The sequence below is a fragment of the Zosterops lateralis genome, assembly GCF_965231275.1.
Source record: "Zosterops lateralis genome assembly, chromosome: 1".
NCBI classification, from domain to species: Eukaryota; Metazoa; Chordata; class Aves; order Passeriformes; family Zosteropidae; genus Zosterops; species Zosterops lateralis.
The window spans coordinates 36328233-36343413 of record NC_139762.1 but is presented as its reverse complement, the minus strand read 5'-3'; the positions used below and the strand labels follow the sequence as shown (position 1 = coordinate 36343413).

General features: G+C 41.7%; 1 protein-coding gene across 1 annotated transcript; it reads left to right on the top strand.

Annotated features, from left to right (window-relative positions):
* Positions 1-323: 323 nt before the first annotated feature.
* FKBP14 (FKBP prolyl isomerase 14) lies at positions 324-8168 on the top strand (the record flags this gene model as incomplete). The annotated part of the gene is made up of 4 exons (XM_083870466.1): positions 324-529; positions 3195-3346; positions 5990-6117; positions 7409-8168. 4 exons carry the CDS (start codon positions 324-326, stop codon positions 7565-7567), a joined length of 645 nt encoding a protein of 214 aa, XP_083726592.1. The 3' UTR covers positions 7568-8168.
* Between the last annotated feature and the right edge of the window lie 7013 nt (positions 8169-15181).

Sequence of the window (15181 nt, the reverse complement as noted above, 5' to 3'; positions counted from 1 at the left end):
GTGCGCGCGCTCCGCGGGGCTGCCCCTCTGGCCGGCGCTGTGGCTTCCCGGAGCGCCCGGCCCGCCCACACCCTCTTCCATGGCTGTTTGGGCCTGCCGATTGGATAGGCTGAGGGACGGACAGGAGCGTGGCCCAATGGGCGACAGCCTCTCCTGAGCTCGGCCTGCAGCGAGCCAATCAGCGCGCGCGCCGCCGGTGCCGGGCCGTCGGGTGTCGGGGGCTGGGAGCGGTGCGCGCCGCTGCCACGTCGGACGGAGCGGCCGGGGCCGGGCCAGGCCGGGGCGAGGGATGGCGGCACGGTGAGGGGAGCCAGGCGGCGGCGATGGCGGCGGCGCTGCTGCTGTGCTCAGCCCTGTTGTGCGCGGCGCTGGGCTGCGCGGGCGCGGCGCTGATCCCCCCCGCGGCCGATGTGAAAGTGGAGGTGCTGCACAAGCCTTTCCTCTGCCACAGGAGGACCAAATGGGGGGACATGATGCTGGTTCACTACGAGGGCTTCTTGGAGAGGGACGGCTCCATGTTTCACTCGACGTAAGTGAGCGGCGCGTCTGCTCCGAGCGAGCTGCTGGCTGAGCTTGCGTGGGGAAATGTATATATATATACGTATATGTATATATGTATGTATAATAGAATCATGGAATGGCTTGAGTTGGAAATTACCTTAAAGATTCCTTGACCCTTCCACTAGATCAGGTTGCTCAGAGCAAGCCCATCCGAGGCGCCTTTGAGCGCTGCCCGGGTTGCTCAGAGCCCTGTCCAGCCTGGCCTTGAGCGCCTCCAGGAGTGTCAACAACTTCCCTGCTCCAGTGGCTTACCACCCGGACAGTAAGGAATTTCTTAATAATATCTAATCTGAGCTTACTCTCAGTTTAAAGCCATCACCCCTTGTCCTGTCACTACACGCCCTTTTAAATTGTCACTTTCCATTTTTCTTGTAGGCTCCCTTGAAGTAATGGAACGGTGCAATGAAGTCACCCTGGAGCTTTCTCTTTACCAAGCTGAACAATCCCAGTTCTCTCAGCCTTTCCTTGTAGGAGAGGTGCTGCTCCATCCCTCTAACAATCTTTGTGCACCTTCTCTGGACTCGCTCCTCTATTTATGTATAAATATATATATTTATTTTGATATAAACATTCTCTTCTGGTTGTGCTTTCCTAAATCCAGGCCACTCACAGGGGTCCACAATCCATCTGCAAATAGCTCTGTGAGGAGCATTTTGTCAGGGACAAGTGGTTTTTTGGTTTTTTTACTCCTCCCTCCCCAAACGCCCAAAGCTTGTGTTTACTTGTGAGCAAGGAAACAAAAGCAATGGATTAATAGCATAATTTTGGGGGGCATAAAAGAGCTTAAATAACACTGTATAAACTTGCCATTGAGGCCCCTCCACTGCCATCTGTTCTCAGAAAGTTGATGTGAAGCAGTGTCTCACAATGCTGTTGAAGATGAACACCAATAGTAAGGCTAATCTCCTTTCCCAAGGTTATAAAATAAATCTTACTTAGCATTTGTTTTCTGGTCAGTCTGTAGGAAGTAGAGCCATGTGTCATTTCTTAAAAGATGGGAATGTTATGTATGGAGCACCTCTCCTATGTGGAAAGGCTGAGAGAACTGGTATTGTTCAGCCTGGAAAAGAGAAGGCTTTGAGGTGACCTGATTGTGGCTTTCCACTACCTGAAGAAATATGGAAGGAGATATGGAAATATGGAGAGAGACTGTCTACAAGGACATGTAGTGATAACCAGGGGGAATAGCTTCAAACTTATAGAAAGCAGGTTAGATTAGGTTATCAGAAAGAATTTTTTTACTCTGAGGATGGTGAGACACTGGAACAGGTCGCCCAAGAAAATTGTTGACAACCTGTCGGAGTCATCCCTGGAGGTGTTCAAGGCCAGCCTGGATGGGGCTCTGAGAACCTGGTCTAGTTGAAGGTCTCCTGGCCCTTGGCACAGAGGAGCTAACATCCGGTTAGAACTGGATGATCTTTAAGGTCCCTTCCAACCCAAATTCTATGATTCTTTGATTTAGGTTTTGGTATATGATCTCAGAGGTTTAATAGGTTTTGTGCTACACATGAATTTCTGTTTGGTTTCTAAAGCAAATTATTAGTTAAAAAAAAATGAAAAAAAGAAAGTTATGTGTACCCCTCCACTAGCAGCAGCACAGTCACAGCTTTTCATTATTCCTTACCTGCCCCCGACCAGACAAGTCAACATACCAGAACCACAGAAATGCAAATAGAAGGAAGAGCCAGAAATTCGAGGGAGTCTGCAAAGAGCCTGCAAAGACTTGCTAATGCTGGATGTCCTGTAAAACATCAACGAACTGTTAATAGTGGGAGACAGCAAAATACTCAAGTCTCTGCTAGCTGCCTGAAGGCTACTTTTATATATTAAACAGAAAAAAAGAAGACAGATTTGCATGTTTATGCTCTTGCAGACGATTCAACTAAAATCTCACTAATTTTCTCTTGTAGTTAACCTGCCTCTTTAAACGGACTTCTAGTGACACACTAAAGTTTTTGTTGCTGACTAACTTCTGTAAGTGTTCTATTTTCTTCTTAAACACCTTTCCTGCATGACTAGTAACTAGAGCTTTGTTATTAGAGTGAAAGTAGTCTGGTTAAATCAGAAAAGGGTCTTGTCTCCCAAATCTTAAGTTAAATGTTTTGCATGCATTTGTTCCTGGTTTTTTTTTTTTTGTTGGTTTTTTTTTTTCCTAGACTGTTATGTAGTTGTTTTGTTGGTTTGTTTGTTTTTCCCCATCCTTTTCTTTTGAAAGAGATGAGGCTGATTCTTCTAAGCATGTTAAAATGTATGTTGCTATCATGACATGCTAGTCTGTGATTTGCAGTTTACAACGGCCTTGGCTGTAGATTTTTAAGAAAAATGCCCTTCTAGTCTGATCAGTTTCCAAGTGGAGGTAGGTGATCAGGGAAGTGAAGGTGGAGATCTGGGTTGGTTAGTGTTGTCATAAACACACCAGGTAAATGTTGTTTTATTTCTTTCCACTTCCCAAGGAACCTTGTCATGCAAAGCATAAGTTTTACAGACTTTGAAAGTGTACTTCATTTAGGAGACGTCAAGGTGCTGAGTAGTGCTGTGTTTTTAACTGTATATCTACATTATGAGCATATTCCATCTACCTTTTGTGGAACTTGATGTTTAAATACGAAGTGTTTTATTCCTTTCTTTTCCAGTCACAAGCATAACAATGGTCAACCGATGTGGTTTACACTTGGCATCAGGGAAGCTCTCAAAGGCTGGGACAGAGGGTTGAAGGACATGTGTGTGGGAGAGAAACGGAAGCTAACTATTCCACCAGCCCTTGCTTATGGAAAAGAAGGGAAAGGTAAAACATGTGGAGCACTCCCCTTGCTCTAATTGTTTCTAATCTCTCTATTTTACTGTTATTCTTGGCCTAAGAGCCTTTCAAGCTTTCCAGGTAGATTCTGTTAAAGAAGAAAAATTGAGGGAGTAGGTGCTCTTTCTCATAAATTTGTTTCCTGCAGTAATACCCATTAAGTGGCTATGTGGTGAATGCAGGGGAAAAAAAAACAGAAACTGATGGTAGCTGCTGTGCTGTATGTTCCAAGTGTCTTTCTGTTAGTGCTGTGCTCAACAGTGCCCTGCTTTTTCTTTTTATTTTTTAGTTGGTTTTTTTTCTCCCTTCTTTTACAGTCAAGTGGAGGTGGTTGCTTTGGTAACAGTTGGCTTTTTGGCTGTTGGATCTGTTTTTGTGGTAATACTTAATGAATGTGCATGTGCAAGCCTCATTCTTGCTTTCAGGTTTCTTTTAGAACCCTAAGAAACTCCCTGTACTGCTGCCCAACCAGTTCTTAGATGATACTGTAAAAAGTCATTGTTTATTTCCCCATATAGGGACATTAATTCTTTTCCTCTTACAGCTATTTTCAGTTTGAGCAGTGGTCCCTGTTAGCCACAGTAAGATGTGCATAGGCAGTCATGTTGTCACCTACTGAAAATGCTCTGACTGCTGTGCAGACAAATATAAACATTGTCTGTAGGGTTTTCTCAACCTGTCTACTACTGAGGGTGTTTGGGGCTTTTCCTTTCAAATATTTCTAGATTCCTTTAACAGGAAGCCCAGATTTGGAATATGCAGTTAAGCAAGTGACAGTTTGAATGGTTCTATTTCTACTTTATGAGATTTGTTTTAGTTAACGTTTTTTCGAGCAATTATTAAGAATACTTATGTTATGATGAGAGTTGCAACTAAGGACCTGCGGTAGTGCAAGGTTCTGAAGCAGAAAGGATAAATGCCTAGGAACATAACAGTCCATCCTGCTGATGTTCTCTCCCATTACTGTGAGACTGTTTGGAATGAGGACTGCATGTCTGTATCTTCTGGCAAGTAGGGCTGCACACAGGCTTAGGACACCGCATTACCTCATGCCAAATAGTATTCATACCTGCAGCATGCTTCATACCCTCCTTTACTAAATGTACCTGCTTAACACATATTTTGCTAGAAGCTCTGTTTTAGGGTTCAAGATACAGTATTAGAAATAATCATGTTTCTAGTAGAGAACAGGAACCTTATGGTCATCATTTACTTGTTTTTATGCAGGGCTTAGCTGTAAATTTTTCCACAAAAAGATGTGAAATGCTGCAGTGCTCATGTAGTCATCACAGGCCTAATTGTTTGATTAATATGTAAAGCACTATAGTTGTTCTTCAAAGAGTTGCAAGCCTCACCTCTGTGATTAGTGCAAGAAGGTTAAACAGCTAAGCACTGCTAACTGCTGTAAGAAATTACTTGCTTTAGGAAAACTTTGAAGTATTTGAGCATAATTATGTTGCTGTTTTCAGGTGATGCCCTTAAAGACAGAATTATTTCATTTTCTTCATGCTTTCCTCCAGATGCACATAATTTCACTAGCCTCCCACCTTGGTTGCTGTCTGACTCATCATTTGAGTCAGATGCCTTTTTCTGTAACACTCAAAAAAATTTACCTGTGTTCCAAACCCTAAACAGGGCACTATGCCCTGTATTTCCAGAAGATTCTGCATGTTTATTCATCCCAGAAATCTACAAGCCTGTTTATTGTTGCAGCTCAGAGTATGTTTAACACCGTAGTTCCAAAATGATAGATGTGGATTATTTTCCCTTGTCTTCTCAAGGCACAGAAATATTTTTTGGTGTGCTTCCATCCAGTATAGAGATATATTTTGTCTCTCTCTATATAACGGAGCTAAAAGGTGCTAAAAGGTCTTCTGCAGTAGCTTCAGCCATCAGCATGAGGCCATTTCACATCTCTGTAAAAGTCAGTACCTGATAAATCCTTGAGGTGTAGTGGCATGGGGAGTGCTCTGTGGGACTATTAGGAAGTTACTGGTCCGTTCACCTACATCACAGATGATGTTATGATAACACACGCCTTGTGATAAAGAGCTTGGTGCTTTGTGCCCTGAGTCCAGAGACTGCTGTGGGAGGCCAACATTGTCCCTGCCCTTCTCTCTTTGTCTGCAAAAGAGTTTTTCCCAGTAGCAGAACAGGAGATACAAGGTATCAGCTGGCAATAGAGAGGAATTTAAGGATTGATGAGGTATCCGACATTCTCCCCTCTTGCTGCCCTGTACATTAGTCTTGGCTGTAGCATGTCTGACTGTACAGTCTCCTTCACCGTTTTCCAGTTTATCTGGCTCTGGCCATGAAAGAAAAAAAATTCAAGAACATTGTTTGATAAACTTGTGATGGTAATTGCTGAGTAAGAGCTTGCATCAACACCTACTAGTCTCCAACAAAACTAGTTGCATCTGAAAATTGCATTTATGCTGTAAGGGCTGCTCAGAGTCCAGGCTACAGGCTGAAATGGTTGTGATCATCACTGTTACAGATGCTTATCCTTACTAGCTCAAACTGCAGGATGCTTTGAAATGACTAGGCTTGCTGGAACATTGCCCTGATGCATATGGCTTTTGTATGGCATTGAATATATAGTTGGTTTAAACTTTTCTCCATTTTGAACAGGAAAAATTCCACCTGAGAGCACACTGATTTTCAACATTGACCTTCTAGAAATTAGAAATGGACCAAGGTCTCATGAGTCATTCCAAGAGATGGATCTTAATGATGACTGGAAACTATCCAAGCAAGAGGTGAGTGGGTTATCCTTCTCTTGTGAGCAAATCTAACAGGATGGGAGAGTGGAAAAGAATGCACATCTATGCTGCACTGCTCTGAGCCTTGCATCCTAGTGAAATTTCTGGACTGGAGCTTCAAAAGAAGCCTTGGTAAGCTGAGGATAGGCATGTGACTTGTGTGCTGCACACTTATGGAAGACTTGGATAAAGTAAAGCATCTTAGAAATAAAACCAGACTTCAGGGATTTTTGGATTTAATTGCTGATTTATTAATAAACTGGGATTTCTTCTGTAGGGCAATTCTATTTCATAGCATTCACTCCGTGAAGGGCATGCATTCAGCATTATTCATCATCTGTTTGCCTCTCATTTTCAAACTTCTGCTTTTTTAGCAAAAGTGATCCATGAGAAGCTAGCATAAACTGAATTCTTTTTGATTTGAGTGTGGTACAGTTTATTAGGCTCAGAAGGCTGATTAATCATTTGTACAATGCATCAGACACTGTCAGTGTGTGTTATGTCTTCATCTTTGGAATGTAAGCAATAACCCTAACAAATCTCAGAGACTGAAGTGACTAAAACAGACCTGAAACATGGCCCATGGTTCTTATACAGGTGGTATCTGTTTAATAGATGAGTATGTTGGTATTGTTATTGTAGAAGGCTCTGCAGTTCAGAACACTTGGGATCTCCATAGTTAAACCTTAAAAACTTATTAAAACCAATCTGATGTTGTTGAAAATACTGCTCACCATTAGTATCTAGCTTAATGTAAGTATGTGTTCCAGTGGTCTGTTTAAAACCTGGCTTGGGTCTTTGTCCTTAAAATTTTTGAGATATCTAGAAATCTTTTAATGTGTTTCCCATTGGAGCAGCAAACACTGAGATTGTGGAAAGATTTCTGTATATATCTGGGGTGGCTGTTTACATGTACTGGTTGTCAGGGTGCTAGAATGTGGAAAAGCTGCCTCTGACCAATTGGTAGCTGGTAACTTCTGCCCAGCTATTTGTACTTTACTGTATAGACATCAGAAGACAACCTCTCCTGACTCATTTTTTGAGTCAGATACCATAAAGGTGTAGCAACAGCTTTGCTAGTCTTACTGTCACTTCTGTCACTAAAGACCCTTCACTCAAAGGGACTGCAGAATCAGTTAGACAAGACACTGTCTCCTGGCAGTGGCACAGGAGGGGAGGTATCTATTATCTAATACCAGCACCCTGAGCATAGCATCCCTCTGTTATGCTGTAGTAATCAATTCTTTCATAAGTCTGAAAATGTTCACTCTCACCTTTTGTCTAACAGGTGAAAATTTACTTGAAGAAAGAATTTGAAAAGCATGGAGCAGTGGTAAATGATACCCAGCATGATGCTTTGGTGGAAGACATCTTTGATAAAGAGGATGAAGACAGTGATGGGTTTATATCTGCAAGGGAATTCACATACAAACATGATGAGCTGTAGAAAGACAAGGGTGGCATAAATTTTTTTGACACAAATAGCGGTAACTTAGACTGTCTGGTTCTCGTGTCATCTTAATTCTGTGTTTCGGAATTGACAGTTGCTGTTGGCAAAGAAACACTTTGTTTAGATAAAAGAGAATTTCTATTCATTATGTACAAATGTTTTAAACTATTTTTAAGTGTGGAAAATGTACCTCCTCTTATACAGCAAAGACTTGCACATCAGTGTTTTTAAAATTTTGTATTAAATTATTTTTCAGAAATGAAACAAACTTTCCAGTTATCATTCATTATGAAAATCAAAATCCAGTTCAGTGACTTTCTGTAATTTGTTTGTGTGCCAAGATCACTTTCAGCAGCTACCTTATATAGTATTTGTAGTCTGTGGCTTAATTACTTGACCTTCCTTCTTGAGTGTCGCTGCTTAAAAAGCAGTGTGCTAATCTTGAGTTTTTTTCCTGCAGACTTTTACAAGATGTAGTAGAAGGCATCAGCATCTCTCTATATAGCTAAGAAACTGATACAAAGCTGAATGAGAAGAATGATTATTGTGTGCGGATTTTGCCCTTCTAAAGGGAAATGTTACCACCCATGCCAATAATCGTCTGCATTTTTCATTAAATGTTGTGAACAAAACAGGACTTAATGTCAGACTTTCACTTCTACTGCCAGCAACATTCTAGGAAACATCTGTAATTTGGAAAGCAGCAAGTTGTGCTGCAGTACAGAGGTGGTGTCCTTTAAATGTACACACACATTTGTTTTGAAACTCGGACTCTGCATTCATCAGAAAAGCTCACACCTTTCTCTCACAGTTTGAGGGAGATCTTGAGCAGAATGTTACAAGTCTGAAGTTTTTCCTCTTTGCAGAAGGGAAAGAGTTTATTTCAGGAGGATTAGTATGGTCTGAAGAACAATTTCCATGGGCTTGTCTGCTTTGCAGCTGCGTGAGTTACAGAACTTGTTTCATTGCCCCTTTGCAGTGTTTTTTCACAAGTAGCACACAAGTGATATGAATTTTAAATAAAAAAGTGAATTTTTAGAAAAATATAGGTGTGAGGTAAGTGTTATGGTGCTGTGTCTTTACAGAGGTAGAGATCATTAGGATTTCAAACACAAAATTGGAGTTCGAAGAACAGTTTTTGGAGAGGTAGAAACATTTTGCAATTCTCCATGACTTCTTAAATGACAGGGCAAGGTATCTCAAAACCAGAATTTATTCTGACATCACTGACCTATGAGTCTATGAACACAGCATTGTACTTGAAAATTGTTACCCAAAGCTGTGTAAGGACACAAAGCAAATCCAGTTGTATGAAAGTGAGAATGCTGCATTGCACTAACCCCTGACTACCGCAAACTGAGACTGCATTTGAGGTTCTCAGTGCTGGAGGTGTGTTAGATGTTTCCCTGCCACCTAGTGTTGCAACTGAGGATTAGAGGACTGCTTCATTGAACTGAGTTCAGCTGCAGAGCGGCATTTAGAGATGCCTGTCAGTAGTGACGACTGGGGGAAAGGAAAGTTGTAACCGAGGGTATGCAGCACTGGGCTATTCTGTTTTAGTTTTCTTCCAGCATCTGACATGTTGTGGATGATGTTCTAAGTGTCAGGGGAATTAATTGCAACCATATATTTTGTTTTCAGTAACCTTAGGTCTTTTTCCTCAGTGATGCCATCTGCTTTTCTTGAACCCAATAAACTTTTGCTTCTATGGCTGTGAGTTTCAGTAAAATAGTGTAGGAGAATGTTTCCCTTCTGTTTTAGGATCATTGCCTGCCCTTATTCTTTTATTGTGAAGAAATAATGAATAGTCATTACCTATTTAGCTATTCTTACTGGTCATGGTTTTGCATATTGGTAGTTTTTCTCATCACTCACAAAAAATCAAGCTTGACCAAGGCAGGTTTCATGTTCTGTACTGGCTGTCTCAATTTCCCCTACAGTCACCAGAGCACTGAGCACCTGAGGGCAGCTCATTGCATGTGTGTTATCTTGTTTTGAGATAAAACCTTACCAAATAGAATCTTGCTCTGTTGACTGTGTGGGGAACCTAGACAATTATTATGGCCTAGGCCAAGGGAGGATAATAGGATATGAAGTTGATCTTCAAGCCAGTCTTCCCTAGATGTGGGAACTGGCGGGTACCCAACCAAGCAAATAGGAACTACTCTGTTTGTATGTGTGTGTGTGTGTGCTGCTGGGAGAAACAGAACTGAAAGTTTCATTGGGTCTGAGAGGATTTTAGATCATTGTTTGCAGTGTTTAGCATTTTCTCAAATCATCTGGCTGGGGAATGAAAGCATAAAAGCATGGAATAAAATTTGCCCATCTTACTGACCTAATACATTAAAAGTTAAGATAAAATAATGGAGTGCGAATATGTGGCTCCAATAAGGGCCAATTGTTTCTTTTGTATTAAATTGGAGTTTATAGTCAGTGACTGCTGTGAAACGTACATAGGCATAATCTTCTGCTTGGATTTTTAAAGCATTTCATAAAAATAACTTTCAGTGAACATACAGTTACTTATTAATGCCAGCAGAGTGTTAAAGCTGCAAGACCAAGATGGCCTTATTTGGTGTTGTGTATAGGTTTATGCCAAATAAGAGTATGGTTTTTCTTAGTAATTTTTTTAAGAGCTGTGTTAAATTCTGAAATTGAACTGAAAATGGTTTTTTTAAAGTGCAGAATCAGCAGCAAATTTGAAAAGTCACTTCAACTTGATTATCATTTGCTACCATTAAAAGTCCTCCTGTGAAGATGAAAGGCTTTCTTAGGAAGAAATAGCACTGCCTGTTTTAACCTCAATTGCATTTGCTTGTTAATCCATAAGGCAAACTGCTGCAGTGCCAGCAGGAACCAGCCAACAACCTGCAGGACACCAGAGGCAGGCAGCTGCCTGTCCCCTGAAGTGGTATGAATACTGGGACTTCAGTGGGGATGAATACTGGGACTTCAGTGGCACTCAGGAACATTCTGTCTGGCTTGTGTGTGAAGTGGGAGGGGTATTTCCCCTGAAGAAACAAATCCTCACTGCATATCTGTAAAATATGGCACTTGAAAAAGTGGAGAGGGTTCAAAACAGAGCACTTTCCTTCTGCATCTTACAGCCTTCTTCAAACATTTCTTGTTGGCTTGTAGTTATTTGGGAAAATATTTAGTGATGTTTTTTAGAACGGCAGCCTGTCATTCACAGCCAATACCTAACAATTCCAGTGGGAGTTGCTGCTTTCTGTAGGTACAGAAGCAGCCTTCAGAGCACATTTTATTTAAAAATTCTTGATATGCAATGCAATGACACAAGAAAGCTTTTGGCAGAGCCTCAGGAATGGTGCTTTTAAAGTTTTCTTTTTTGAGATAAACTGACAAGGAAAATAGAACAAATCACTTTACTTGGTCTTGAATCTTTTCAGTAACTTATGTCATAGAATTATAGAATCATTTATGTTGGAAAATACCCTTAAGATCATCTAACCCAACTGTTAACCCAGCACTGCCAAGTCCACCACTCAGTCATGTCCAAGTGCCACATCTTTTGAATGCCTGCAGGTGTTTCAGTGGTTCCTCCACCACATTCCTGGGCAACCTTTCCCAATGCTTGACAACCCTTTACATGAAGAAATATTTCCTAACATCCAAACTAAACCTCCCCTGATACAACTTGAGGATGTTTCCTTTTGTCCCATGCCTTGTTACCTGGAAGAAAAGCCCTACCCTCACCTCACTACAACCTCTTGTCAGGCAGCTGTAGAGAGTGAAAAGGTTTTCCCTCTCAGCCTCCTTTTCTCTGTCCTAAACACTCTCAGCTTCCGCAGCCACTCCTGAGTGGCTCCTGACAATGGTCAGACTTGTGCTCCAGACCATTGAGCAGCTTCATTCCCTTTTCTGCATGCACTCCAGCACTTCAATGTCTTGTAGTGAGAACACAGGATTTGAGCTGCAGCCTGACCAGTGCTGAGTGCAGGGGGACAATCACTGCCCTGGTCTTACCACACTGTTGGTGACACAGGCCAGGATGCCAATAGCCCATTTGGCCACCTGGGCTCACTCCTGGCCTCATGTTCTGCAGCTGTTGACCAGCACTCCCAGGTCCTTTTCTGCTGGCCAGCTTCCCAGGCACTCTGCCTCAGCCTGTAGCACTGCCTGGAGCAGATGTGACCCAGCACTTGGGGGCTGAACCTTGTTCAGTTGGACTCAGCCCATTGATCCAGCTTGTCCATACTCCCCTGCCCAGTGTATGTCCTTGTGCTGCCAGGAACAACCCAAGTATAGTGTTTTGGTATTTAGGTGAGTACGATATGTTATAGAGTCATAAAATTGCAGTGTTAAGTGCATATTGAACAAATTGCTGCCATAATTTCTTTTTAATGATATCTTGAATGAAAGTGATACACAACTGCTTTCCTGAGTACTTTAGGGTAAAAATAGGTTGTACAGGTCAGCCCTTAAATTACCTTTGTTGTACATGTTTCCCACATCCCATTGTTTATGTTGTAAGACACAAGGTGTTCTATCCCTTGATCCAGAAATCCTAGTTTCAGATGCAGGTGAGTACCACCAGGATCGAGAGAGCTCACTGCTTTGGGGCATTCTGGGAAGAGACACAACACTAGGGAAAACATCAGAGAGAGTGGAATTATGCAGAGTGACATGAGAAATGCAAAAGATTTTATTTCCTAGATCCTTTGGCATCTGCTTACTGGGAAGAAAGAGCACTGGCAGCCACTGAGGTAGGGACTGCAAGTAATAAGGCTAGTTCCTAATTTGACTTTGATTAGAAACCACTGCTTTGGACCATTCCTATATGGAGTTTAAGGCAAAATTTAAATTCACACATCCAAGGTTTGTTGAAGAGTTTTCAGAATAGGTATGTTGAGTTTACCTCTTGAAAATAGATTGGCCTCATCATAGAGTTTTTGCAAAAAACCCCAAAACACAGCCCAAAGCACACTATCCCAGACCACTTAATTTGTCTTCAATGCTGAATTGTTTTTGGTAACAGGAAATAAATCAAAACTGCTTATATTTGTATAATCCTGGATAATTTTAGCTTCTCTTGAAAGTTAATCGTAATGCTTACATTCTGTGTCCTAGTTTTCTCCTGGTTCATAGGAAAAACAACTCTGACAAAATAAGGATCTTTCTTTAGCTATACTGCTTCTGTTTTCATGTCTGTGCTTGATTATGTCAACAGTTTCACACAAGAAATATAATTGACAATCTCAGTGGGAGGCTGTATAGGGACAAGAACTTGGTTATCGTCTCTTCCAGCCTGGAGGGGATTCAGATGGAGGCTCCTACTGCATCACATTTCTTCCTCCTGGGAATTTTTGTTCCAAAAAAAGGTTGGTTTAACCAGGGGTTGTATCTGGTCAGAGACTATGTGGTATTTCTGTTGTATGTTGTAAAAAAATATGAGCTTGGTTTATCTGAGAAAGTTGCCATGACAGAGGATAATTTGAAACATGGCAGGTAAATAACTTTTTACAAATTTTCTGAAGGTCATGTTCTTTGTAGGCTTGAGATTGTCCAAAGGGATATTAAAAAGCAAATAAATTATTTTCTTATAAATGGTGCTTTGCATCTCCATTAGGTAAACAAGGATGAACACACTTTTAAAATATTAGGTTCTGACTGCAGAAATCCAATGGAGCCAGCTCTCCAGAGCTCCCCAAATCCTAGCTATATTTTCCTCTAAAAAATCTGAGGCTGATTAACTACCATTAAGAGCTGCTCTTCATTTTAGACACGATGCTTCTAATTTCTAGTTTGTGTCATGACCTGCATAAGGAGATTATATGACGCAGGATAATTGATTCCTCATCTGGGAGTCAGACTGGAAGCATTAAATCAATCCTGTCCTCTTTCATGTTATTGCCATTGAAATTTGTTTAAAGCAGCTATGTTTCCTCTTCTGCCACTTTCCCTGAGTAGTGAACTAGATAATACCTATTTCTTTTGTGTGCTTGGCCTGCTCTCTCTCTGGGAATAAATAGCAGAGTTTAGCTCTGGTCTCTCTAATCTGCTGGGATATATCTTTAGAGAATAGGTTTTCATTCCACAAATGCAATGCAAAATGGTTTTGGTCAACCTGTGTCCATCTCTGAGTATGGGCCAATTGTAGTTTAAATAAAATCATGACCTGCTGGATTTTACTCTTAACAACACTGACCACAATACTTCAGAGAGACAAGACTGGTGGTGTTCCTTCATTTTTATGGAAGGTGAGAACTTACCTTTGCATCCAGTATCTCGGCCCTTATGTGCCATCATGTCTGTACTGCTGTTGTCACTACCAGCAGCTGGGTTAAAACCTGGGCTTCACATGTTCATGTGGACATCGTGATGTGCAGTGCACTCCGACATAATCCAAAGCTCCACCTCTGCAAAACAGGCTGAAGCAAAGCTCACAGACACATGGTGCTCATCTTGCAGCTGACAAACCAGCACAAACTGCAGTGGGAACATGTATGGAGCAGAAGCAGCCAATGCTCCCGCGTGTTTGGTACCAGATGCTGTCCCTGCCAACTTCAGCCAAGCCCAGCTCACCGTGACACCTTTTGAAACAGCCACAACCTGCACCCACGCAGGGCTGGGGCTGTGTGGGGTGGGCTCTAAGGCACCAGTTCTGCTCTGCCAGATCTCTGCTGGCTTTGGACCTTCAACCTTGTTTCCTGAGCAGGCAGTTGTCAGCGGGATGTGCCAGAGCCTCAAGACAGACTGAAGTGGCACCAGCCAGGTTCGTGCTGTCACACCACTCCTTCACACCAGTAAAGCTACAGACAGGCTTGGAGAAAACACAGGGCCCTTGGGCTGAAAGAGAATAGCAGGGAAGATAAGCAGGGGAATATCTCTCAGTACCATCCAGTTTTTCTTTGCTGATATCCACAGCAAATATGGGGAAGTTTTAAAACTCCTGGGTAATTTATTATTTACATTTCTCTGTTAAAATACCTACATAAGGAATAACATGCAATCAGAATGAAACTTACAATACAGAGTGAGCTTTGTAATTTTGCCAGTCTATTAACTATCATCTTCCAGTTGTACCTCATGGATAAGGCCATTTATGTAAACATGGACTCTTTCATGACAGAGATACTCAGTTGTGAGCATTTTAGAAAAAACCACATTTTTCCTATCCCTTTGGAAGTACAGGAGCCAAAAGCACTTCTTTTATTTTAGTTAAAAATATTTCCGTTATCAGTGATCTCTTCCCACTTTGCAGCTATCTACCCCTGCCATGAATAAGGAAAATGGCCTAATCATGGAGAGAGCTTTCTGGAGTCAGAACTCCTTGAAGGCATATTACAAAAAAACAGAACAAAACTCTCCAAGTTTTAAGTCTCCTGAAAAACGGAATACTGGAAAATGCTGCAGCAAAACCATCTGTAGCCCAAGAAGGACATGCTTAGTCCTCAGTGAATGACGTGTAATGGGAGAAGAGAAAAGGTTGCTGACACATGCATAACTTTTCAGAGTACTCAGCAGACCTGTTGCTGTGGTTACTAACCAGAACCTCCCCTGAATGAGTGCTATTTGCACTGCACCAGATGGCTGATAAATCACATAGGGGAATTTGCTGTCCCTTGTGTTACTGTCCGATCTTTTCTC